Source organism: Oryzias melastigma, linkage group LG22 (assembly GCF_002922805.2).
Source record: "Oryzias melastigma strain HK-1 linkage group LG22, ASM292280v2, whole genome shotgun sequence".
Taxonomy (NCBI): domain Eukaryota; kingdom Metazoa; phylum Chordata; class Actinopteri; order Beloniformes; family Adrianichthyidae; genus Oryzias; species Oryzias melastigma.
The window spans coordinates 5,946,592-5,973,567 of NC_050533.1; the positions used below are offsets into that span (position 1 = coordinate 5,946,592).

At 36.0% G+C, this 26,976-nt stretch overlaps 1 protein-coding gene across 3 annotated transcripts in view; it reads right to left on the reverse strand.

Annotated features, from left to right (window-relative positions):
* The window catches only part of pld1a (phospholipase D1a), a 51,332-nt gene that overhangs the window by 21,582 nt on the left and 2,774 nt on the right, over nucleotides 1-26,976 (reverse strand). The window contains exons 1-11 of one of the 3 annotated variants that reach the window (XM_024272771.2): nucleotides 25,464-25,616; nucleotides 12,314-12,521; nucleotides 10,689-10,858; nucleotides 8,840-8,982; nucleotides 8,088-8,199; nucleotides 7,860-7,925; nucleotides 6,030-6,088; nucleotides 5,842-5,934; nucleotides 4,492-4,644; nucleotides 4,001-4,150; nucleotides 2,362-2,445 (exon numbers count right to left, since the gene is read on the reverse strand). In XM_024272771.2, coding sequence (XP_024128539.1) covers nucleotides 2,362-2,445; nucleotides 4,001-4,150; nucleotides 4,492-4,644; nucleotides 5,842-5,934; nucleotides 6,030-6,088; nucleotides 7,860-7,925; nucleotides 8,088-8,199; nucleotides 8,840-8,982; nucleotides 10,689-10,858; nucleotides 12,314-12,488 — 1,205 coding nt within the window. In that variant the 5' untranslated portion in view covers nucleotides 12,489-12,521; nucleotides 25,464-25,616. Of the gene's footprint in view, nucleotides 1-2,361; nucleotides 2,446-4,000; nucleotides 4,151-4,491; nucleotides 4,645-5,841; nucleotides 5,935-6,029; nucleotides 6,089-7,859; nucleotides 7,926-8,087; nucleotides 8,200-8,839; nucleotides 8,983-10,688; nucleotides 10,859-12,313; nucleotides 12,522-25,463; nucleotides 25,617-26,976 lie in introns of those variants that run through there. The other 2 variants (XM_024272779.2, XM_024272787.2) reach the window with 2 other exon arrangements.

The following is a 26,976-nucleotide window of genomic DNA, read 5'->3' on the forward strand; positions in this document are numbered from 1 at the left end:
AAAAAAAAAAAAGTCTAGATGGGAAGTTCCTGACGGAAATCCAAAAACTTTATTCCTGTTGAAATACAATAGAAGCCACTGGTGTCATGATAAAAACATCCTGAGAGGGGTTAGAGGACAAAATATCTCTGATAAAGAGGGAATAAAGTACATGGCTCCGGAGATGGAAAGATTCACTTCTAAAAACTGTTTATCAGAAAGGTCCTAGCTGGTTATAAAAACAAAAAAAACTGGTGATCTAAAGAAGGGCGGTGGTCTACATAGAAGACAAAAGTTCTTTGTATGAGTGAAGCAGCAACTTCATGTATGCAGGCCTATAACCAAGTGTCTGGAATGTCTAGAGACATTCAGAGACTACGAGTACTACAGCTAAAATTAGATTCAAAGTCAAACTGTGGAGATAAATAATGAAAGAGCTTGGACTGACAACAACTGACTCTCTAAAACTACTGATACGAGTCATGTGACTCTGGCTGGAGTGTCACTGGTTTAAGTGTCTGGGCGGCTAAATCCGTGTGAGACAGAAACCTAAAACGATCATTTTACCTTTTGTCATCTCACCTGGACGCTCCTGCACAAAGCAGTTCACCTCACTGAAAGCTTAAGCCAATGACTGTATATGTGAACTGGATTTGCATTCCAAACAGGAAGTACCTGCTGGTTCCAAGAAGTCGAAATCTCAGACTTTTACAGTCAAATAAACAGATATGAATCAGTCATTCTATTTGTCAGAAACCCCAATATGTTCTTGATTTTTTCATGTATTTTTTCAGTAGTGCAAGGTATAAACTGGCCAATCAGATGTCTCAATAAAAGTATGTGGTCTCACATCTAACGCCCAATTCCGATTTCAAATGGTAGGGGAGTGGTTGCCATTAAAACATTGACTCAGACTGACTCAGATTAATCACTGGTTACCGATGATGTCTGGCTCCAACATGGCGGCACCCATATCGTGAAAAATGGTGACTTAAATTAGTTAATTTGGTTGGAGCAAGAAATAAGCCATTTACTCTCACAGTCAATGGTCTATACTAATGCGATTTGGGGATATATCGCGATATTTCATTGGCGATACTTGTATCGATTTAAAATGATGACAAAACAATATTTAATGATTTATGAGTGTCCTTAAGCGTCTTACTTTTGTTTTTCCACCAAAACCCCCGACTGCTAGTTGGTAGCAAAACACACTAATGCCGGACCGAACTGGACCAGGCCGGACTGGACCCATTAAGCTGGACTGACTGGTACCATTTCTGGTCCCCCATTGGTCATAGGTCCATGGCATATGGAATGGACCCATTAGGACGGAGCTTCTGTCCTCAAACAATGTAACCCATTGATTGGTGGAAAGCATCCGACCAACACTTTTCCCGACTTAAGATCCAAACTGAACATTTTGTCCTCTCTTATTCTTCCGGCAAAGAATAATAAATTCTTTACATACAGTATCCCCCCTTAATCACGGGGGTTGGGGATCACACCAAATCCACGAATACGGAGACCCCAACCCTTTCTGTCTCACCCGAAGACTGTCCGTTACCGATCCATACTCATCAAAAACGCTCATTTATTGAGGAGCACTGGAGTATTGATCAACATAAAGAGACTTTTTTTCTTTATAACTGCTCTGGATTATGATGATCCTCCACGGTTATCTTTTTAATTTTCTGTCCATTTCTGAATCAGCTGCAGCAGCTTCTCTTTTATTGTAGTCATAGCATTTTGACCCGCAGCTACGTCATCGGTCTACACCCCGCATGGTCCAACGGTCAATGGAAACGCTCACTTGAAATGCCCGGACCATTCTGAACCGGCCGTTCAGTGGAAACGGAGCATAAGCCTCTTTGAGTAGCTCTACACAGCGACCAAAGCGTTTGATTCCCGAGGTCAAGAGATCTCGGGAGAACCTGCTTGTGTTAAATGTTCAGTCAGAATCCCAGTTTTTGCTGTTATGAGACTATTTATGCTTTAATCGGGATAGGTATCGAACCAAAACTCTGTGCCACGTTGTTGCCAGTATCATATAAAATCATGGATTGCAAGGCAAAATTGGGAAATATAACGATAGGTATTGAATCGTGAGGCACGTATCGGGATACATATCGTATGGCTACTCTTGCCAATACACACCCCTAGTTTAAAATCAATAAACTCCAACATTAAAGAGAAAACGTAGACATAAGAAGTTGAAGCAGCTTTTTCATGACTCCAAAACACTTAACAACGGCTTTCTATGTCCTGCAGAGTTCAGCCCACTTAAACAATGAAAAACCTTTGAGGATCAAGGATCAACAAACAACCCTTTGGAAAATTTGATATCTTCCTAGTGCTATTTGAACAAGGACATCAACTCACCACCAGTCAGTGATGAAGATTTCCTCTGAAGCTTCTTCCAAAGCGTCAGCCACATCCTCCATGTAAGTCTTTCCATTCACATACCTGTAGAGATTTATTACAGTTACAATGTTTTACTCATCCGTTGATGGGAGGATGGATTGATGATTGACACAAAGATGCAAAAATAAAAAAAAGCATATTTTATAGTTAAAATATCCATTAAAAATTACATTCTGTGATTAATGAAACGTTTCGGATTATTTTCCACCTGTCTCACATAGCAACAGGCTCTGCAACGACTTTATCACAAACAGTTCAACATCACAGGATCTGCCAGCTGAGGGGGAGAGAGCACGAAAAAAGAAGAAGAAAAACTGCCAAAAGAGAGAGTCGAGTGCAGAGTCCTGTCGTGCATTTCCATAGTTACCAGGAGGCCAAAGAAGATCTGCTTTTATTGGGATTACTCAACAATGCTTCTTTTGTGTAGAAGGTAGAATAGGATTTACGGAGGCTTTGGATATATCTGACACACAAACAACTACTGACACAAAGCTTTCTGTTTTTAAGTCGAAATGTACATTATTGAATTGAAAAAATGCAAATATTTAAAATATAAATAATACATTTTGGATGAAATGCCCCAAAAGCAAAAATATCTTAATAAAAAAATAATAATATTTAAAAAGTTTTTTCTTTTTTTACATGGATCTTTTTGATGTTTGAATACATTTAAGACTTTGGCAAAAAGAAAGAAAAACATGAGGCAATCATTAAAATTTGAAAAATAAAATTATTTAATTTTTTTTTATTAAAGCTATACGTCTAAACTGATATAAACACCATAAATGTTAGCATAGTTAATGATATTCATAAATAATCAAATGAAACAAAGGATTGGAGAGGTGTGTTTTAATGTCACTCTGTGATAATAAGATAACACAACCTTTAATATGTTAATGCAATTTATTTTGAGGAATATTTTATATTTTCTCTAAAATTGAAATTAAGGGAGGTGCTAAAAAAAAATACAAAAAGGTGAAGACCGAAAGGATTGAAATGTAAAGCACTTTGAGCAGCTCAAATTATGAAAAGCGTTTTTTTTAATAAATAAGGCTTAATTTAATTTATTTCTATTTGAATTAATTTAATTTAATTTGATTTATTTTATATTTAATTTAATTTAATTTAATTTTATTTTATTTTATTTTATTTTATTTTATTTTATTTTATTTATTTTATTTTATTTCAATTCATTTCTATTTAATTTAATTTAATTTTTTATTTGATTTGATTTGAACAAATAATTTTATGGATAAGGAAGCCCAACATACGACAGAGTATTGGGGCCACCAAGAAGAAAAGAAAGTAATATTACAAGTTTTTTGGTCGATATTTAAAGTCGTTATATTAAAAAAAAAATGTTTTGTTTGTAAACTGGACCTACCACTCTGTTGTACTTACAAGATTACAAAAGCATAGAAAAACGTTTGCATGGTAAATATTGGTCTAAGTATATTTCATAGCTAATTTAAGACGAAACTCAAAACCTGGTAACACGAGACGTGGTAGCAGAAAGCTAACTGGTTAAATGACTACTGATGCCCCTGCAGGTCAAATTGTTCCGACAGCTTCAGTGTAGTCTCAGTGCATCATTTACCATTTGGCAGGGATGTTTTCCTGTTCTTGTGCAAACGACCCAAAGCGGTGATCTCTGAGGAAGGCTTTCCCGTGGCTCCTCACGAAGCTCTCGATGCTCTGACCCCACCAGCGAGCGTGTCTGTAGCTGATGCACTTGAACACAAGAGTCCTGCAGAGAAATACAGACCCAGAGGGGAAGTCAGATCGCTAAGAGGGGCAAAAACTGAATTTCATCCACATTTATACAAGCAAAAAATTAAAAAAAAAGTTGAATTTCTAAGTTTCTTAATTGATCTCAAAGAGTGATTTGTTTGGGACATTTTTAAAACACATTTGGAATGTCAAGTCCACCTCTACTGTGGAAGGAGGGCCTGTGGACTTAGAAGCTGGACCAAAGTGAGGTCACTGTGGTGGTTACAAAAAAGGCTCTGAATGTTGTAGAAATAGACCCAGCACTCTGTTAAATGGTTCTAAGGTCTGCCGAGAACACACAGAACAATGATATGTAACCTGGAGAGGCTATCGATGCGGACTCCGTGTTGGGTCTCTGTGTCCTTAGAGTCCATCTTGATGCTGAACTCTTTATCCACCAGCAGAACGAAGGAAATCGCTCCAGAGTCTGGTTTCATGTACAGCAGGAAGGAGTCCTTCACGATGAGCCAGCTGCAGCACACAGAAACAAAAACATTTAACAGCGTTTAATGTTTAATAGAACAGGCCACCTCATTGCTCCCCGATTGGGCAAAGGTGTGCAGTGGGGGTGTGTTATAAGGAACATCAGAATACAGAAACAGACTGAGGAGAGGGGAGCAAAGAAGGGGGCCCTGGAGGAACTTGACTGGGGAAGCCAGCGCCGGGCCATGGAGAATCGTGGATGGGGAAACCAGGATTTGGCCCTAGAGGAGTGCAGCTGGGGAAACCAGCGCTGGGCCCTGGAGGAGCCTAGCAAGAAGAGCCAGCGCCGGGCCCTGGAGGAGCGCGTCTGGGGAAACCAGCGCCCGGGCAATGGAGTAGCATAGCAAGAAGAACCAGCGCCGGGCCCTGGATAAGCGTAGCAAGAAGAACCAGCGCCGGGCCCTGGATTAGCGCAGCAAGAAAAGCCAGCATTTGGCCCTAAAGGAGCACGGCGAGAGGAGCCAGCGTCGGGCCGACAGTGAAGGAGTCCCTCCCAGGGTTAAGTAGAAATTGTATTTCTAAGTGTTTTATTATTCATATCATTGTGAATCTGACGAAATAATGCGGTTTGAACAAGCATGTAGCTGTAACATTATAAGACAAGCCAAATGCATCAACTTGTACGCTAAACAAATGGATGAGGGGAAGTAAGGGCAAGCTTACACCAAGTCCTTTGAAGAAAATCTCTAATGAACTCAAACTGTCCTAGAAAACAACACAAATTTTTACATTATGGCTAAAAACAGCAAAATCGTAATTAAAAGACCACTGGAAACACTTAGAAAATAGATAAATAAGTGGAGTGGGACTTTAAGGATTTAGATAGTCATGCGTCAGTGTGAAGCTCTCCCTTCTTGTTTTAAGGAGTGTGTGTGGGAAGAAAACCATCATGAAGATGTGGGAGGATGGGTTAACCGTTTCAAATGTGTGCTGGGTTTGTTTTCTTCTCATTGAAAAGATCAGAAAAATAAAAAAAAAAGGTGACAAATGTTCTTTGGATTTTTTATGAACTACAAGAAGAAAAAACAACAGAATTGTTCCAAAATGAAAACAATCTTTGAACTTTTTATGTTTTTCAATCTTTTTAAGCAGTTTTCTGAGAAAGACTGGTGTTTTTGTTAACATGGTAACTGAAGGAGTGGGTGGGAAAATGTTGAAGATGCAGATGAAGCAGGATCCACACACCGTTTGGACCACCGGTAGCAGGCTCGGTTCTGACCGCAGCAGTTCAAGCCGGGGATGCGGTGTCCGCCTGAGCGCTTGTAGATCATCCCCTCCCTGATCAGAAATATTCAAGACACTCATGTCAGGGGAATTTTTTCAAAATGCTCACATTTCTTGGACACCAACGTATGAAAATGGATCATGCTCACAGTCCTTTGGGCCCCAAATCATGAATGAACGACAGCTGACTGACGTCAATGAACTCCATCTGGGAAGACAGGAGGAAAATGTGACTCCTGCAGAGACACGCCTCGGATTGAGAAATATATCACTTAATGCTTCAAAGAGCTGTGACTCAGGTGATACTGTGGTGCAGAGAAGAAAATGACGAGCACAAAAAGGTGTGATGCAAGAGCATTATTTTGCCAAAGTCAACATAAGAACAGAGCGGAGGCTGATTACTCATGTCACAAACACGACGTTGCCCAAATGACTGTTTGAATTTAATAAAACACATTGAGTTTTTATATAGTGTAGTAAAATTCATAATATTTAAATATAAAGAAAGATTTTACTATATAAACCATATTTCAAGGGGATAAATAGGTTTTCTATGGGGGTCAAATTAGGATCAGATTAAAGCGAAGGAAAAACCAGATTGTACATTTTAAAATAATAATAAAAAAATCACTTAGCTCCAAAGTACAAACTGAAAACACAAAGTAATCACTGAAAATGTGAAAAATAAATGTTTAAGTTTGAAAAACGTTTTTGTAAACTAGAAAGAAATATTGAAAATTTAAAAAAATAATTGTAAATTTAAAACTTGGTCAAAAATAAAAGAAAAACCTAAAACTGACACCAAATTTAAAAAAAAAAAAAAAAAATTTTTTTGTATTTTCAACTTTTTTTTTTCCCACCACAAATGAGTTAGAAGTCCCGCCCCCATGCAAAAATAGGATCAGCTCAACATCGAAAATATGGGATCAAATCAGAATCAGCTTAAAGTGAATGAAAAACTAATTTGTAAATTTGAAAAAAAGTAAAGTTTGAAAGCAAAACATTGTAAATTCCAAAAACTATTTATAAAATTTGAAAATAAAATTGTAAATTTGAAAGATATTGAAAATTTGAAAAAATAATTGTAAATGTAAAAATTGAATAAAAAATAAATAGAACTAAAACTTTTACCAAATTTTACAAAATAATGTTTTATTGTATTTTCAACTTCTTTTTCATCTCTCCCTCTTTGTCTTCAGTTTTCAGTTTTCAGCTTCAATTCAGTTTTTCAAATTTCATATGGGGTCAAATTAGAATCAGTTTAAAATGGCTGAAAAAACAGATTCTAAATTTGATTTTTTTATTTATTTTTTTTATTTTTAGAACAGGTTTAAACTCCAAAGTACAAACTGACAACTTGAAGGAATTATTGAAAATGTGGAAAATAAAAAAATATTGTAACTAGAAATACTGAAAAATTGAATAAAAGAATATTAAATTTAAAACTTGATTTTAAAAAAATATTGAAACCTAAATTTGTTACCAAAAAAAAACTAATGTTTGTATTTTTACTTTATTTTTTTGTCCAGCTACCCAATGAGCTCGAAGCCCCGCCCACACGGAAAATTACCATCAGCTCAGCAGCGAAAACTTGGAAACTGATTTGAATCTAAAAACTGACAACTAAAGGCAAAGAAGGAGAAATAAAAAAATAAATAAAAATAAAAATAAACTTTTTTTTATTTGGTAAAAGTTCTTTTTATTATTATCATTATTCAAGTTTTACATTTAAAATTATTTTTTAAATTTCCAACATTTCTTTCAAATTTACAATTTTATTTTCAAAAGATATTTTTTTAATGTACAATGTCAATTTTTTTTTTTCAAATTTACAATCTGATTTTCATTCACTTTAAGCTGATCCTGATTTGATCTCATAGTTTCCTTCTTGGTTTGGTACCAACATTTCTAATATAAAATAAAGTTTATCAAAAAAAATAAATAAATAAAAATGAGGTATCACATCCTGTGAGACTTACAGTGTAGTGGAGTTTGCGGTACAAAGCCATCTTGAGAAGGCCGTTCAGGTAATCCTCCAACTGTCTCTGTGGAAACACAACAGCGTTTTTAGCTCCACAAAAGTAAACACCAACATGTGCACACAGTTTGTGATAAGGGTGGAGTGGGCCGCCCGGGCTACAGAGGAGCCATAAAAGCTGCGATAGGGTTTTATTCCGTACAATCAAAACAGGCTGCTATCAGCGTACCCTCCTGCTGGAAACCTGCTCGTCTCGGGCCAGCTCGTCTCCTCCGCCCCGGGGCAAAGTCGGCATCTCCCTCACCTCACTTTTCTTCACCGTTTTCCTCCTTACCGTGTGGCTGCAAGTGGGGATAAACCGATTTATTAGGAAGAAAACGACATTTAGCTGAACCTCACAGTATAGAGAAAAGTAATCAAATGGCGTAAAGTTTGTTTGTTTTTTTTTGTTCAAAACTGATTATTTAATAGGTTGATCAAAAATATGCATGACTATTAGTCATTTTTAACAACATAATTTGTGTTTTACTTTAAAACATTGTGGTTTCTTCAAAAACGTATGAATTCTGCTTCAAATATTTGTAAAAATAAAAATCACACTGACACCTTGATTATAGATTTGTTAAGCAAATACATTCCAACTAAATGTTTACAGGATAAAAATAAGTCAAACAATGTCTATTGATGCATAAAAACCTCAAATTTAAAACTATCTGACCAGAAAAACTTGTAGAACGCATCATCATCAGCATAGAGAGAAACTTTAGGGAAACATTCTCACTAAATTCTGCTTTATGGCAGTGAATAGATTTGCTGCTTACTAAAGGTAAGCCACTTTTTCTTTAAACTCCGATAATAAAAATATTTTAAATTCTCTTTATCTTGATGTTATGGATACAGCTTCATGGCTGTGCTTGCGTGATGTTAGAAATCGGGCGTGTTACCGTATCCGATTGATGTCAAAGTGAGTCGGGTACCGACCTGCGTGACGGCAGCGGTATCCTCATGAGGGTCTTGTAGGTCCTCAGCTCTCGGTGCAGCTCCAGGAAATGCTTCTCCTTCCTCTTTATCACCCAGGTGAACTCTCCATGCTTCATTTCAATGCGAAACACTGCTGGCAGAGACTGTAGTTACACACAGGGTTAATTCAGTTTACGAGACGAGCACAATCGTTTTACATAGATTCAAATGAATAAATATTTGATTTAACAAATGTTAGAACTCTATTCACTGAAACAAAAAATAGCAGTTTAAGTGGATTTTAAATATTGTAGGTCAGCTGTCTGCAACCTTTAACACAAAAATACACTTTATTTATGCTTTATGCAGCTGTTGAGCTTATATTTTTAATGTAGCTTCGTAGAATAACTAAATTATGAATGAATGAATGAATGAAATGGTTTATTTCAAGCAATCAGGTCATAATACATACATAACATATCACTTAATAAATCACAAGTTGATCACTTGAAAGGGAGTGGAAGGAAGCGAACTTATATAATCCCACCCCGACTCGACCATACCATTTTCTCTACATGAATTATCAATATCCGGTTCAGGACTTAATATCAAATATTAATAAAATCAGTCTATTAAGGATCATTGAAATCATTAATGTGATCAAGTTTCAAAGCATCCACGACAAATAATTTATATTAATCAGTAAAGAAAATTGATACCATAGTGATTGTAAACTTTCCAGTAATCATTACTGCATATTACATAAACAATAATCTAATATTCTCATAGAAAAAAAGACACTTTGTGCATGAATTATGATAATACAAAAATAATTAAATCATCTTCATTTGCTAATGCAGTAAAGGTCAAGATTTTTCTTCGGTGCCATGTTCAGCTCTCCTCGTTGCGGTAGTTGTTGCTGCAGCTTGGTGATTAAAGTCGCTTGTAGGCAACTTTAAAAAACTTTAAGTTGAGGAGAGCTGGAGACACACGTCTGCTCGTGACCCGGAACCGGAATCAATGTATTTTTTTTTAAAAGCAGCAGATAAGAGTTCCTTTCAAAATAAAATACACTAGATATAATCCGGGCTGCACGGTGGCGCAAGTGGTTAGCGCTCTCGCCTCACAGCGAGAAGGCCCCGGTTCGAATCCCGGCTGGGACCTTTCTGTGTGGAGTTTGTATGTTCTCCCCGTGCATGCGTGGGTTTTCACCGGGGACTCCGGCTTCCTCCCACCGTCCAAAAACATGCTTCATAGGTTCATTGGTGACTCTAAATTGCCCCTAGGTGTGAATGTGAGAGTGGATGTGTGTGTGATTGAGGCCCTGCGACAGACTGGCGACCTGTCCAGGGTGTACCCCGCCTTCGCCCATCAGTGGCCGGGATAGGCTCCGGCGCCCCGCGACCCCGACAGGGACAAAGCGGTCAAGAAGATGGATGGATGGATGGATAGATATAATCCTCCTGATGCAGATGATTTTAAAATAAAAAATGCAGGACAGTCAAACATGACTCCAGCATTTCTTTATCCCTAACTATTAATTACAAACATGACAACATTAGTGTCGAGTCATATTCATAATGCATCCATACGAATTCAGTTATGGAACTTTGAATCTAAACAGGAACTAGTTGAGCTGCAGAAGATAAGAATTCTACTTTAATTTTTACTATAATTTTGTTCAGTTATCTGCTAAAAATCTAAACATTTTTGTTATATGATCAGCATTTTTCTTGAAAACTAATGATCCATAATTGAGGGATCAATTGTGGCTCCAGAGCCCAAAGTTGCTCTCAACATTCAGGAAAACAAAGATTTAAAAAAAAAGAAAACATTTCTGTATTTTTGAAAAGATTATTTTGTGCAGTACCTTATTCACACTCCTGTGGTGTGATAAGTTAAAGCGCTCCTGTGCTGCAGCAAACCGCTCAACCTCCAAGATGCGAGCAGTGACGGGAACGGTGGGCAGGTAGACTTTAGCGCTGTTCTCCCTGAAGCCCACGGTGGCGTACACCGCAGAAAAGGGGATCCGACAGTCGCCTACAAGGAAATAAAGACAGCGGGCAGTCTGATTATTGGATTAAATGGTCTGGAACTGTAAGAAATACGGCTTTAATCTAGATTTCAGAATTAAGGTTCGTCACAATTTCAGTACTTTGAGGTACACTACATTGTTCCATCACTATGCGATAGACACACATATATATATATATATATATATATATACACGCAGTTTTTGACAGAAAACTAACTGGAAGTCAGTAAGTATAACTGGAATTCTAACATAAGGTGCATCAGATTGGTTTTTTTTATTAATTTAAGGATTTTAAGGGTGCCATATTATGGTTTGAAAAATGCAGCGGTCATTTAATTAGCTCTAATTTAATTTAGTTTGTTAGATTCATTAATTCTTTTGGCTCACGGATGGTAAAATAACCTTTTTAAAATTAATTTTGCTGACATTACACTATAAGCTGCGTCGAGATAGAGTGTCTTTTACTTTGAAAGGGAAAAAAAAGTGAAATTCTGACAAAAGTTATGAACTATTCAATATTATGAAAAGGCTATTTTCTCTTTATGTTTTATTTGTGCCAAAAAAATAAATAAATAAATAAACGAAAACCACTCTGTAATTCTAAAGGGGTAAAGTAAGACTTTGTGGCTCCCACAGAGTTTTAATCTGTGAGAAATTGAACAAAGTGGTTCTTTAACACTTCCACTATATAAAGTTACACAGGTAATTTTTACCTGTTATAATATACCCAACAAAAAGTATTTGTCATTAAAAAAAATAGATCAAAATATGACGTTTATATGTAACAAAATAGAAAATAACACAGAAAGATCCCCAAATTTCTTAAAAATTACTAAAAAAAATAGTAATTTGAGAACACAAAATTTCATTTTTTTTTTAAATATATAAAATAAAATGATACTGGATAGTTGGTTTTTGGTCCACTCATTCCTGGGAAATGTGAGACTTTACCCAGGGACCCATGAGACCCGGACATATGCAATATATTGAAAAACATGTACACACTTTCCGCCGATAGCGCTCTCGGGTCGAGTGTTGAAGGGTGCAGCCCCCTGTTCTCGCCCTAATTTGGAATAGTCTACTAAGGATAGGCAACCTCAAGGGCCACACCCCCGCTCTGGCATGTTCTAATTGGCTGGACACACCTGAACCAGGTAATCAGTCATAAGTAGGGCTTGAATATCTGGGAATCATGCAGACTCAGCGGCCCTCGAGGCCTGGAGTTGTCTGTCTAGCCCATAACCAGCATCAGCGTCTAGGTTCTGGAGTTTATACATCTACGGTTTGAGTTCATCCCAAACAAGAAATCCTCAGCATACAGCCTAACCACCAACAATTATGGGCTTATTTCTTATTTCAAATCTGCTGATTTTCTATGAGAGACTTTTTAAAAGTTGCTTAGCTTTACTGATTTTTAGGGAAGATTTTTAAAGACAAAAGTAAACATTAAGGACACATACCCAAGTAGTTCCCATCGTAGTCCAAGTCGTCTCCCTCCTCAAGGTCCAGCTCTCTGGCATCCAGGCTCTCCACCAGGTCAGCCATGGTGATTTTGTCGTATTCGTCCGATGAGTCACACGCGTCCGAATTTACCAAGTTAAGCTTACTGGGCGTTGGCTGAGTTTTGCCAAGCATTGCTCAGCAGTCAGACCCCGGAGCAGGGTGCACCTATGAGACGGATGGAGACGACATAGTGGTCACAGACTGGAAGCAGCTTATTTTATAGACATTTTTCCAAACACTCCCACGGCGAGAGGACAGTCACTTGACTTGTGACCTTCCCATGACCCAGCTGCACTATCATGAGTCAGCTGGAATGACACTCATGACTAAAAATGTAGAAAATGTAATAACTGAGAGACGCAAACTGTACATGAGGTCTATTTTTATCTCTGATTCAACATATTAAGAGAAGCTAAACTAATAATCAGCACATTCTAAAGCTAAAAAATCTAAATAATAATAAAAAAAATAATGGAAACTTTGTAACATTACACCTCAGCTTTTATGCTTTATAAATAATAGCAAAAATAAATTGAAAATTTGAAAAATCTATATTGTTACCCCAAAATAACAGCTTATCCACTTTAGTATCAAGCTAGATTTCTACTTTGAATCTTATTTATTTATACTGTGATTTGGAGAATTATTTGTGTTTTACAATTTATGCATGTCAAAGTCTTTGTGCTCAAGGTTTTTAAGTTGAAAATGTTTCATTATATAAAGCACTTTGTGTTACAAATGTATAAAAATGCTTTATCGATGAAGTTTTATTTGATTCAAGTTGTCTACGGAAGAAAAAACATCATAAGAGTTCCTCAATCCCTCTGCGGGGATTTTTTTTTTTTGCATTGACAACAGAGATTTTTGTCATTTTTTTTTAAATCTGAACTTAGAGTTTTTCAAAGTTTTTTTCTTTTTGAGTTGTATGGTCAGGATCCAGAGTTTCAGTGTCAAAAAGGTTCTACTAAACATTTTCTGCCATACAACCGTCAGAACTGAAAGAACAAGAAACATGAAATAACTTCTAGAGATAAACTGTGATTGTTTAGAGCATCATAACTTGATGATTTGACAGGCAGCTGAGTGAAAATGTCAATCATTTATTTAAGCTCCATATCAGTTTTTAGCCGACTCTCATCGAGCTTATTGTAGCCGTCAAAGTATTGACAGAATTTAATGACCAGCTTCTCGTTGAGGAGCCACAAATGCAAAGCATTCTTTAAGCATTTTATGACTGAACTATTAATAAACTGCCTCAATAAGAAAGAGGTAAACTACAAAAACTAAACCGTAAGAAAGTGTTTCAAGAACAACCATCTTATTTTCTGTCTTACAAGAAAATTAACCAGTTTTTACATTTTTAAATAGTTAAATAATCTTGGTTTGAGAAAACACGTCTAAACGTTTTTTCTTAGAATTTCTTGTTTCATGTTAAAGTTAGTTAATCTTAGAGCATAAACACTGGAGTTCCATTGTTAAAGGGTTAACTGTTTTCTTTTTGACAGACCACACTTGGTTTCACAATCAATTACTCAGAAGCTAAAACTTGTCTAACCTGAAACAAAGATGAATTATGTGTTTCTTCCTGCACACATTCAAAACTCCCATGACAAAATCTGGATTCTGAATTCAACACGAGGGAAACCCAACAAGATTTGGGGAAATGCTGTCACAAGAAAAGATGAAGTGGCGCCGCGTTCATGTGCAAAACTCCTGCACTGCGTACTTTTTTATTCATGTTAACACGCTCATGTGATCTGCTAAACCTGTCAGAGCCGATCAGGAGGACTAACATTGGACTCATGGGAAAAAAAATAAAAATGTTCATTTGGCCCCAAAAATAAGAACAAGTTAAGGTCATCTGACAGCGTTTAATAAAAAGGAAAACTTTCACCAGAATTCTTACAAAAACAATAGTCAACTAGACACATTTGCAAAATGTTAAAATTGCTAAAAAACTCAAAATTTCGTGGAACAACTATGGAAGAGCACTGAAGTTGATCTAAATTTTGAAAAACATTGTAGTAAAATTGCTTAAAATCCCTAAAACATGCAAATTTTCTCCAAAAATATTGAGTGTGTTGCTTAAGCATGAGCTAAACTCCAAATTAGCAAAAAAAAGCTAGCTTGTTGCCAAAATACTAGCTAAACTCCAAAATAGTCTAAAATTCCTCAGTAAATTAGTCAAAAACACTAGCATGTTGCTAAAAAAAAAAGCTAAAATCTAAATTAGTATTTAAAAACCTCAGTAGGTAACAAATTAGTAGATGCCAAACTAGCCAAAAAGACTAGCTTGTTGCTTGAATACTAGCTAAACTCTAAAAGAATCTAAAAATCCTCACAAAAGTAAATTAGTCAAACATAGCCTGTTGCTAAAATTGAACTCTAAATTAGCGTAAAAAACCTCAGTACATAGCAAATTAGCCAAAAACGTTAGCATGTTGCTAAAATAGAAGCTAAACTCTAAATTAGCGTAAAAAACCTCAGTAGATAACAAATTAGCCAAAAAAGTTAGCTTGTTGCCAAAATACTAGCTAAACTCCAAAATAGTCTACAATTCCTCAGTAAATTGGTCAAAAACATTAGCATGTTGCTGAAATAAAAGCTAAAATCTAAATTAGCTTCTAAAAACCTCAATCGATAACAAATTAGTAGATGCCAAACTAGCCAAAAAGACTAGATGTTGCTTGAATACTAGGTAAACTCTAAAAGAATCTAAAAATCCTCAGCAACGTAAATTAGTCAAATTTAGCCTGTTGCTAAAATTGAACTCTAAATTAGCATAAAAAACCTCAGTACATAGCAAATTAGCCAAAAACGTTAGCATGTTGCTAAAATAAAAGCTAAACTCAAAATTAGCCTAAAAAACACCAGTAAAAATAAATTAGGCAAAAACGTTAGCCTGTTGCTAAAACAGAAGCTAAACTCTAAATTAGCCTAAAAAACCTCAGTAGATAACAAATTAGCAAAAAATGTTGGCATGTTTCTAAAATATTAGCTTAGCTCTAAGTTACCTTAAAAAACCCAGTAGATTAAAAAAAATAGCCAAAAATGTTAGCATGTTGCTAAAATAGAAGCTAAACTCTAAATTAGCCTAAAAAACCTCAGTAGAAAACAAAGTAGCCGAAAACTTTAGCATGTTGCTAAAATGTTAGTTATACTTTAATGTTTTTAAATTACTGTAAAAGATTAAAACATAGGCCATCAATGTATTTAACAGTTTGTTGCTAATCTACTTAAAATTTTGACATTTCAAGATTTTCTTATTCATTTCCTATTTTGCTTGATATTTAAAAAACTATAAAGTCTATGAATACCAAAAATACAAGCAGTAATCTCCTGATCGAGCTGAACGTTTTGATACCAGCGTTGCTGTAGTTGTTAAGAGTGTGATTGAGTTTTTACTTCGGAAAGGAGCAGGAGAATCACTAAAGTGTGAATGCCTACAAGGAATCCACACAATTACGGGCTTCCGTAAAATTAGAGACTTGGCTCAGATTATTTAAAGTAATAACCGTTACACGGCTGCAAGACCAAACAAAAGCGATGACTCAAGCAGTGATGCAATGGCTGTGCCGTAGATAGAACTGCTTAGCAACTGCTGGAAAAAAAAAAAAAGCATGCGAAAGCAAACTTTCGTTTTGGTGCAAACTCAAACTGAAGCTGGAAATATTCCGGTTACACACAGTGTTTAGACTAAAACAAAAAGGTCATCCAGAGAATTCTCCATAATCCACAAAGATTTAACTGATTCAGTGTTCAAATATGTGAAAAAGAACAGTTTCTGCTGGTGCCGAAGAGTAAACATAAGAGATAAAACAGATAAGAGTCCGATGTTTTACATTCCCACTGAACAAGCCCCAACAAAACCCAGTTTTCTTTACGGGTCTTGATGCTGTAAAGATCACACGGTCTGTTTAAAGGCTCATTTAAACCACATGTTGCTTCCAAATTCCAAATGTCCTTTGAATAAGATGCAAAATATCTACAAAAAAATAAAAAGTTTTGACTTTTCTTGGGAAATCCATCGACTAAAGCGGAAAGTTTTGCTTTCACGAGCATCTAAAAATGCATCTTAAAGCTCACTTTGCAATTTTATGGGGGGAAAAAAAGTATTCTTTGTGTAGAATATTAAAATTCCAGAAGAATTTAAGACACTGCAGCTGCTTCTTTTTGTTAAAAATACCCATGACCTCAGGACCTGAGCCACGCAGAGGTCAAACACTAAAAATCCTGCAATGTTTCCTGCGGTTCAGACACTGACGCCGAACATGAACCTACATGCACACAGACACACTGGCTGTCTCCGTCCGTGCAATTAAAAACAGAGAGAAAAGCCTTTATCTCTCCAGTCTGCTCCAACACAACAATTCTTACTTCCTGCTTCCTGTCATGTTGTCATGGTGATAATGTGAGCAGCGGGAATGAAGCTAATGCATAAATATAAATATATATTTCTTTATACATATCAACAGATCAGCTGAGAACAACACCTCTCCATTTGTGAGCTAAAAGTATAACATGCAGAAAAAATGATAGGAGCTTCGGCTTAATTCAATAGAAGAAAAACATATAGATGTATTGAAATATGTTAAAGGGATTCCTCACTCTTCCAGACTAGGGGTGGGCAAACTTTTTGATTTATAGGCCACAAAGGGTTCTAAAATTTGACAGAAGGGCCGGATCAGGACCAGATTTGTGGGGCATTTTGGTAATTCACCTCAATAGAGAAAGAAATAACATCAAAACATGTTTTAATTGGGATTAAAGCCAATCTAAAACTTTTTTTTCCTTTCAAAAATTAGATTTTAGTTCTCACTTTAGTGCCAGTACCATCAACGGTTTGATGTTCTTCATGGAAAACCATAAACTTAGAGAAATGTTGCTTTCAAGTGGTGTTGGAACGATCGGAAAAAGGACTATCCGACCTGGAAAACATTCATAAATGGAAAAAAATGACCACGGAAATGCAGATTAACTTTCTGAACCTAAATGTATTAGAGTGCGCCATCAATGGGAAAGCACTACAACTATAGGGGAAATAAAGTAAATAGGGATTATCATTGTAATTTAATCCCATTTGGCGGGCCAGATTTAATTTGCCCACCCCTTTATAGACTTTTATCCAAATAATGTCCGAAACCAGCAAATTCTCCAAATTAAATGAAAAAATTACAATTTTTAAACTTTTAATTTACCACAAAACCAATAAAATGGGAATAAAAGTTACTGAAAGCTAACGTTTTGTGGCTTCTTGTTGATAAACGCGTTAGCTAATCTGCAGCTAAGCTAATCTAGTCTATATTAGCTAGTAAAAAACTAAATTTACACTATGTTCTAATTCCCACCGTAATCCCTAACTCCTAAAAAACTATTTAGTGCACTGCATTTTAAAAGTAATACAGACACCATGCTCACTACTTTACTTTAATTTTGCTAAACGGCGGATATGACGTCACTTACTTTTTGCAGGGAAAATCGAATCAATCCGAACATTTCACAAAGTCTATTTGTGACTCCACTGAGTTCTGATTACGAAAATGTGGATAGTTTATTTTAAAAATTACGTTTAAACATGTTTTTTTGGTAAAAATTGTTGCACTGTGGGCTATATTTGCTAATGTAGTGAGCATTGATGCATGCTAGTTTTTCGCAAAGACTTCTGGGAAATTTCTAGTGCACCCGATTTTGGAATTGTAGATTCGGACAGCACTAGAAAGTATAGTGAGTAGGGAAGGAATTCAAACAGTCTTGATTTTAAAAAAAATTAGATTTTAGTCGATTGGTAGAGCTGGGCGACACTGAGCATTCAATCCGATACCGGTCAATATCGCAGATGTTGATACCAATATCGATATTATTTGTAAATGTTGTGAATTTTTTAATTACTTGATAAACATAAAACAGGATTAGGACAATGTTTTCAATTAAATGGAAAATAGTTTATTAAAAACTGGGTCATTTTTGCTGATACAGAAAAGTTTCAAACAAGAGTGTAAATATCTATTTATGTGGGCCGATATCGATACTTCAGATCGATACTATCGACATTTTGGGTCGATCCGCCCAGCACTGTCAATGGGTTTTATTTTGAGGTTAATTGAGTCTCATATATTATGGATGGCTGCTGTTCAACCCAACACTTTTTGCTGGGCTGCAACATTTCTCCTTTTTTGAACTGAAAATTGACTTTTTTTGCCCGAACTACTGCAGCACAGTAGTGTCTACATGTCAAATCCAAGCAAAGTGGCTGTAATTAACTTTTAATAAATAAATAAAATCCCTTTATAGTGGGGGTACAATAGATTAAAAAAATTAATCTGGCAGTGGGAGTAACAGCAGTATCTGTTAGGGATGTAAAAATTGATAATTGATCGAGCAACTGCAGTATCGTTTGAAAATCACAGATATAAAGATTATTTTGATTAAAATGCATAAAATCGAACAAGACGTAAATTATTGATTTCTGGCAAACTGCAGTTTTTCTTTCCGTTTGTTTTTCTACCGTCTTTTTATGTACATGTGATGCAAACAAAAAGACGTCCAATCATAAGTCACCTGAATAAATGTCTCCGTCAAACGCCATGTATTATTATTTATAGCTTTAAATACCATATGAGTAAGAAATATCTAGATTTGAGAGTTTTTGGTAAAAGAATCGGACTGTATCGTATCGCCAAAAAGTTATTAAATCGTTTATGTATCGATTCGTGGATTATCGTATCGTTTGAGAGGAAAAGATACACCCCACAACTTTATAGTCATGTCAGAACATATATAACAGGATTTAATTCAATAAATACCAAAAACTGAATGCGATCATTTATGACTTTACTCAAACCTTGTGGCCTTTTCTTATAAAATCCCGCTGATCATATGATGGGCTTTGTTAATCCCTTCTTCCAACTGCGATTTGACATAATCACCGTGTGAAAGAGTACACGCTCTCAACGCCAGGTGAGAGTATTAACAATATCTGCTGATTTTTTCCAGCTACGATTAAGTTTCCAACACCTTCATGAAGCATAAACATTGCTGACAAACTTTCTGTAAATGCGATTTCGTAATTCTTTACAGCTTCTGCATTTCAGTGAGACACAACCCTCACAACAGCACACACACTAAATAGAGAACTTCATTGGGCAGAACGGACAGGAAAGCAGTTCAGTCAAAAACTATTTTTCAGTCCCATTAGAGCGCCTGAGACCAGCTATTTTATTATTTATTTGTTAATCATAATTAGCTTCTTCTACACCACAGAAAAAAAAATCTAGCACTGCATATACAGCAGCCAATTTTTGTACAAACCAGAAGCCGTTACTAAGATTTGATTAAAAAATTCACCTTTTTTAAAGGGGCCCTACCATGACAATTCTACTTTTTGAGGTTTTAAATCCATTTTACTGTTCATTCCTCACTATAAAGAACCCCAAAGCGGTATTTCGATCCGTTCATGCATTTAAGAGTAATTCTCTAAAAACCCTCCCATACCTACGAAAACGAGCGGTTGGAAACGTGCCGACTTAAGAACGATAGGCTTCAGGAATCGAGTCGTTTTACTTCAGAGTAGGAAACAAGTCACAAAATAGAACAAATATTTCATAAATAATACATTTTTTAGTGTTCCAAAGGTAATATATAATCATATATATGAATATAGTTCACTCTGAAAGGCTTTAAAAAAATCATGGTAGGGCCCCAAAATTAAAAATGTTCTATTTTATTCTTCAAAGATGTCGATATGCTTTCGGTGTAGCTTGAAAGAGTTTGTCTTGTGAGGAATGATTAGCCAAATTTGGTTTATCGACGGGAAGCAACATGTGACGGCACCACAAAGGGACTTCAGGTTCGGTTAATCTTCAATCCAGCCTGTATGAAACACAACTGACTCATTCATGGTTTTACAGCCGCTCATGACACTAATACACACAAGAGGAAGAAGAACCCACCGAAGCCGTGCAAATCATGCGCTATCGGCCATCTGAGCGGACCAAACGTGGTCGTGGTCGGCTCGTTATATCACCACGTACTTCCCTCCTGAGGTTTTACGACGAGATGAGGCGCCTATAAATGGATCTCAAACCGACTGAAGCTCTGTTGATGGGAGTGGATTCAAAAAAAGGTCATGTTGATTTTGGAAATGTGCAGCCAGAGAAGAGGAAGAAGTAAATCTGCAGTCATATCAGCTCAACAGCTCGCCACAAAAAAAAAAAAAAATATGTTGGGCCAGAAAGTTTGTAACTTCGAAAGTCTTCTATCCACCGAGTTTGTTGGATTTATATGTAAAGGAACGACTCCAAAAGTAAAGCAATCAGATTTTCCTTTAACAGATAACAGAAAAACATTTTTATAAATCCTATGGAGACGTTAACTTTGGCATAAATCACGGTTGTGGGGAGTTAAAACAACTATTTTCTAAAATGAAGAGTTCCATTAAAACCTCTCTAGACGTTTTAGGTATGTTAATGCACTCAGGTCGTGTCTTTATTTATTGTTCAGGTTTTCAACAAATGACGTTCTCCTGTTTATTTGTAGATTTGGAAAAATCTAGTCTTTCAAAGTGGTAAGATGGGTTATTTTTAAGTCATATGGTAAAAATTAGCGACAAAATTTCAATATAAGAAAATATTTAGTCGTCAATCAATGGGAAAATGGCATTTATGCACAGCAAAAAGAGGAAAAAAGAGATTAGAGAAAATGTTTTCTGAAGGTTCTGGATTGCAATAGTGTATAATTGTTAAATGAATATAATGTTATAAAATTCTACATGTAAAAAAGAAAAACTGCTTGAAAAAAGATTTATTTTTTTTCCCTTCAAAAATATATATATATAAATATTTACAAAAAAAGTCCATTGTAAGACAATAGGTGAACTATTAAGGTGTGTTTATTGTTTATTTGGTCGTCGTCCACAAAGTCTGCAATTTATTCATCTAAAGACTTCTCTATTTTTTATTATTTATTTAGTTATCGATGCTTCTTTTTGGTGCAGTGCAATTCACATGTTGTTCCTCTCTTCCGCTTGAGATTTCAGATTCCAGGTGGACCGATTGTCTTAAAAATGTTATTATTACATGTGGTTGAAGAGTTTTTCCTTTGTGACAGAAAACCAAACTGACCTAAAAAACAGAATAAAAAAAAACTGGTCATATTTTTTAAAATGTAGATCACAAATTCCAGATTTTGAGGTAAGCTGTGGTGAGTAGTCAGTGATGCAATTGATCAGTTCAAACACCCACTCCATTGAAAATTGTTTTTTTGTTTTGTTTTTTACAATAGAGGACATGTATAAAGAAATTTGCATTTCTGGGTCTTTCTTTATGCAAATTTGAAAAATATTTCTTTTTTTTACATAAAAAATACACGGAAAAGCATCCACTTGCAGACAAATAGATCCAAGTTCATCTTTGTTTTCCTAGTTTGAGCTGGTATCTGGCTCCAAACTCCAACATTGCTCTCCATTTTTGTTAATATTGGAGTGTGAGGGGGTATAAGCATGTGAACAGATGGGTGATGGGAAGGATTGGCAATAGTCCCACACGTTTCTTTTATGAACTACTGCCGCTCTGCAGACACTATGTCCTACAAAACAACAGCTTAGAAAAAAGTTGGCTAAAAACGGCTTAATCATAATTAAAAGACCACTGCTTTTAAAATAGATAAAAAGTGAACAGATTGGGTTTTCTTTTTTGCAGCTCATCTGGTGCATCAGTTTAGTCATAGTATTTTTGAAATCTCACAGGTTTGTCTGCAGTGTACAATGACTACAAGAAGAGTGGAGGCGGCCCGAGCATCTCTGTCAACATCAGCAGAGGCGCCGCCGCCGTTCCCCACGGAGCGTGAAGAGAAACATGTGGATCGCCTCATCTATTCCCCGGATGTCTGGATGAGCGCTTTCAAAATTACTGAGGCCAAAATGATAAAAAACCATTTGTGCAAATCATGAGCTGCACGTGCTCAGTCACGTGCATACAGTACGACTGACATAAATGCTGCTTGGCATTTATAGATCTGGTGGTGCCAAGCTCCTCGTGGCACAGATGGTACTAATAGAGAGAGAGAAGAGAATTGGGAGGGAGAAGCAGTAAGAGAGGTCTGTGACACCTCTTTTTCTCTGCCCACACTAAAGCTGCCTATTATCTAATCTTTCACACCATCGATAGGGGGGTTAGGGGCGAGAGCCAGAGAAAGGAAGACACAGTAAATGCTAGGAAAGAAGGGGATCGTCATCTTTGCCGGAGTGGAAACACAAGGCATCTTTGTGCTGACGGAGTGAAGGCACGACTGGTTCAAAATCCTGGGATTGACCACAAAGTTGTTCACGATTTCAGCAAACTCACAACACTATATGTATGTATTAGAGTATTTTTTGTCTCTTAAAACTCCACTGAAATATAAAAAAAAAACCTTAAAAAAAACAGATGTTGGAGCTGGAAAATCTGAATGATGGTTTCTCCTTTAGCTGGCTTTTCCATGTCCTAAAGTGGAATTTTAACCCCTCAACACCGGAGCTCTAATGATTATTCTTTCATTTACTGTAACTGCTAACGTCTCTGGAGTTAAAGGGTTAAACTTAGGGCTGGTATCGGTTACAATTTCCAGAAACTATTCGATTCACAAAAGCCTGAATCGAATCAATTTAAACTTTTTCCGGTTCTTAAATTCAATTTTAAGTTTACAAATGTATACGCATTTGTTTAGAAATACATTAAAAATCTACTATGTAATTTGAATATATTTATATTAATTTGATACAGTTCACATATTGTAAAATGTATTAGTGAAATAATGAAATTGTTTATATAAAGTTTTACATAGATTCTCTAAAGTAGAAGTTCTAACAAAAATCTTCAGATCATAAACATTGTAAACAATGCTGTTTCTACTGGAGGGCGTTTCAGTTTGGCCACTAGGTGGCGATCGCGCTGAAAGTACACTTTATTCAAGAAGGAGACAACTGTATGAGAGAAAAAAAACAAAGTTTTAGGCCACAAATAGTCACTTTAAAATTATTTCCTTAAAAGAGTTTGGAATGTTATTGCCTGTAAGTAATTAAAGATGTTTATTTAGTCAGCAATGTATTTCTTTTGGTCAACCGAGCGTTAGCATTAGCCGTCCTATGGGAAATTCTATTGAACGTTAGCATCAAGCTAGCGGATTTTAGCCTTATGTGCTATATCGATTTATATCTTTTCTGGGTCGATTATTGATCTAGTAAGCTTAAATCAATTTTCTCAACCCAGCCCTGGTTAAACTCTAAAAACAGATGACAAACGTACTGTTTAAACTTCCTGTGTTAAAATGGTCTCACCATAACCTTTTAAAAGTTCTTTCCCGGATGTTTTCCCTCCTTCACAAACTTAAACCCCCTCAAAGCTTGTCGCAAATATGCAACAAGCCACTTTAGCTCCAAAATTAAATGAATGCAACAACTATTTAAAGTCTCACTTTGATGAAAATCATGTTTTTTGAGTTTTTAACATGTATATGTGTTATGAAAGAGAACAAATATAATAAGAAAAGTTGCACTGCCAGCAATATAGTGTGAATATTTTTTGCTGAAAGTAGTGGCTGAAGATACTGCAGCTTTTTTCTTAAAATGGTGACACAATTTAATTGCTGAAGGGATTTGCTGAAAATGCTAAAGTTATTTGCAAAATGTTACATTTGCTAAAAAAAAAAAAAAATTTCAACTTCAACATTCAACTATGAAAGAGTGCTAAAGTTGACTGAAATTGCTGAAAAATGTATAGTAAAATTGCTTAGGAATCCCTAAAAAATGACAATTTTACAAAAGTATTTGGTGTTTAGCTTTATTGTGAGCTAAACGCCAAATTAGCCAAAACAGCTAGCACGTTGCTTAAGCTGAACTCGAAATTAGCCTAAAATTCCTCAGTAAACCAGAGTAGCCATAAACGTTAGCATATTGCTAAAATATTAGCTAAACTCCAAATTTTTGAAATTTACTATAAAAGATTAAAACATAGCCCATGAATATATGTAAAGGTTTTTCGCTAATCTACTTAACATTTTGAAATATGAAGACTTTCTCCCTCATTCCCTTTGAGGCATATTTTGCCCAATATTTAAAAAAAACTTTATTTTTTAATCCGGATCGGAACCATACAGCCGGACTTTACCCATATTGATGGACATTTTTATGAAGCACCGGTGACGATTTACGCTAGAGCTATCATAATCAGACGGGGTGGAGCACCAAAAGCCACGCCCCCACAGATGAGATTTTGGAAACAGAGGCTTCAGATCATCATGAAAAATGACTTTTTAAGACATTTAGTTTGTGGGATTTTTGTTAAAACTTCATAATTAAAACACTACTGGGAATGTTTCTTTTAATTTTAAAAAATTGTTATTGGGGGACTTTAAAAACATAAACATAAGTGATTTTTTTACTTCATAGCTGGAAATAAATTAGGGCGTTAGGGGGTTAAAATAAACTTTTTTTAATTATATTCAGCTATGGCTTGAAAACCACAGAGTGATTTATTGTGGAGGCAACATCTGGAAATATTAACTGTCTCTGTCTGACTGGATAAAAAGAAGACGTTCCTTTAATCGTCTATAAATAAAAGAGAATTTGCAATACTAGTGAAAAAAAATGTATGAATTCCTATTGGAAATTGAAGACTGTTCCCACACTTGAAGCCTCATTTTGGCAGCCCAACAAAAAACTGCGAGGTCACACCTCTTTCCCTGCTGCATGCCACAGGAAGGGGTCATGTGCACGTCCCACAAAGACAACAGAAGACAGAGACGGAGCTGGGTTTGATCTCCATGTGCAACAACAAACCTCCACAGCACAGATGGGGAACGGCAGCACAACAGACACACCTGGCTTCAATCTGAAGCCACAGTTTTCCCACAACCTCCACAGATGTTTCTAATCTTTCTAATATCCATTTAAAAAAATGGTGCTGTCAAATCCATGTTTTTATATTACAAATATGAACAAACGTGACAATCAGCAACAAACGGCGACAATCCTAATCAACACCCAAAAGAAGGAGTGCCACACACACTTGTAATGTATCTTACAAACCCCATGTACACAAATAGAAACAAACACACAGGAGAGACATTACCAACCTGCTCTTTCTGTGGACGCCACATGTTTGCTCAAATCCTGAATCCACTGATGGATGGACACACTAAGAACTGAACAGCAGCAGAAGAAGAAGAACCCAGTCCTGTACGCTCCCTTACTGCAAACCACAAAGAGTAGTGAGAAAGGAAAAACTAACTGTGAACTCCAACTCCTCTGAAAGGGTAGGAGGTGCTCCAAAACTCTGAACCAATGACAGGCTGGGATTGGGCTCGTCTCATTGGTCAGCGGAGACTTGGACTTGTGGTGAGGTAGGAGGAGACCTGCGGGGGGAAATACTGACACTGGCTCTGCATTTTTCTCTCCCATGTGTTTGTCTGTGCAGCGTCCATCCATGTGTGCTTTTGTCTATGCCTCTGTAGGCGCATAAAGTCAACAAAATAACAGTAACTGTTTCAGTAAAACCGTTTGAGTCTTCTGGATGTCACTTTCAAACGCAGACTTTTCAGTTCTCGTTTCCACCAGAAGAGCTGTCCCGTTTAAGGGTTGGCTGACTCTCAGTCGCAGAAATGGAATCAATCTCTCCCTCCATCTAGAGGGTGAAATAATGTACTGCTGTGCTCACACCATGACCACACACCAGAGCTGGGCGATACTCAGCATTTGGGTATTGATCCGATACTGGTCAATATTGCCGATATCAATACCAATATCGATGTTTTTTGAAAATCTCAATTTTTGAATGTTTTTTTTGTACATTTCCCTTTTTTAATTACTTGATAAACATAAAAGCAGAATTATGACAATATTGTAATCAAATGGAAACAGTTTATTAAAATGAAACTTATTGAAATGAAATAAAAAGTAAAGAAGTGAAAGAACTATGGTACAAAAATAAATCAAACTGTTTATTGATTAAAAAAATCGAGTGATAGAATTAAAAAAGTTGCATTAGCTGCAATTATGCTAGTGTGAATGCTTTTTGCTGAAAGTAGTTACTGACAATACTGAAGCTTTTTGCTGAAAATGCAGACACAATTTACTGTAGTTGCTAAAGGGATTTGCAGAAAATGCAAAAGCTATTTGCAAAATGTGGAATTTGCTTAAAGTTTGGAAATTTTGTTCAAGAACTATGAAAGAGTTCTTTTTAAAAAAAATGTAGGAAAATGGCTTAAAAATCACTAATACATGCCAATTTTGCAAAGATATATAGTGTGCTGCTTAAATATGAGCTCCAAATTAGCCCAAAAAACTTTAGTAGATGCTAAACTAGCCAAAAAAGCTAGCTCGTTGTTTACATTCTAGCTGAACTCCAAAATAGCCTAAAATTCTTCAGCAAACTAAATTAGTCAAAAACGTTAGCATGTTGCTAAAATAGAAGCTAAACTCTGAATTAGCATATAAAAGCCTCACTAGATAAAAAAATTAGCCAAAAATGTTAGCATGTTGCTAAAATATTAGCTGAACTCCAAATTAGCCAAAAAAGCTAGCACATTGCTTAAATACTAGCTAAGTTTCAAAACACCCTAAAATTCCTCAGTAAATTAAATTAGTGAA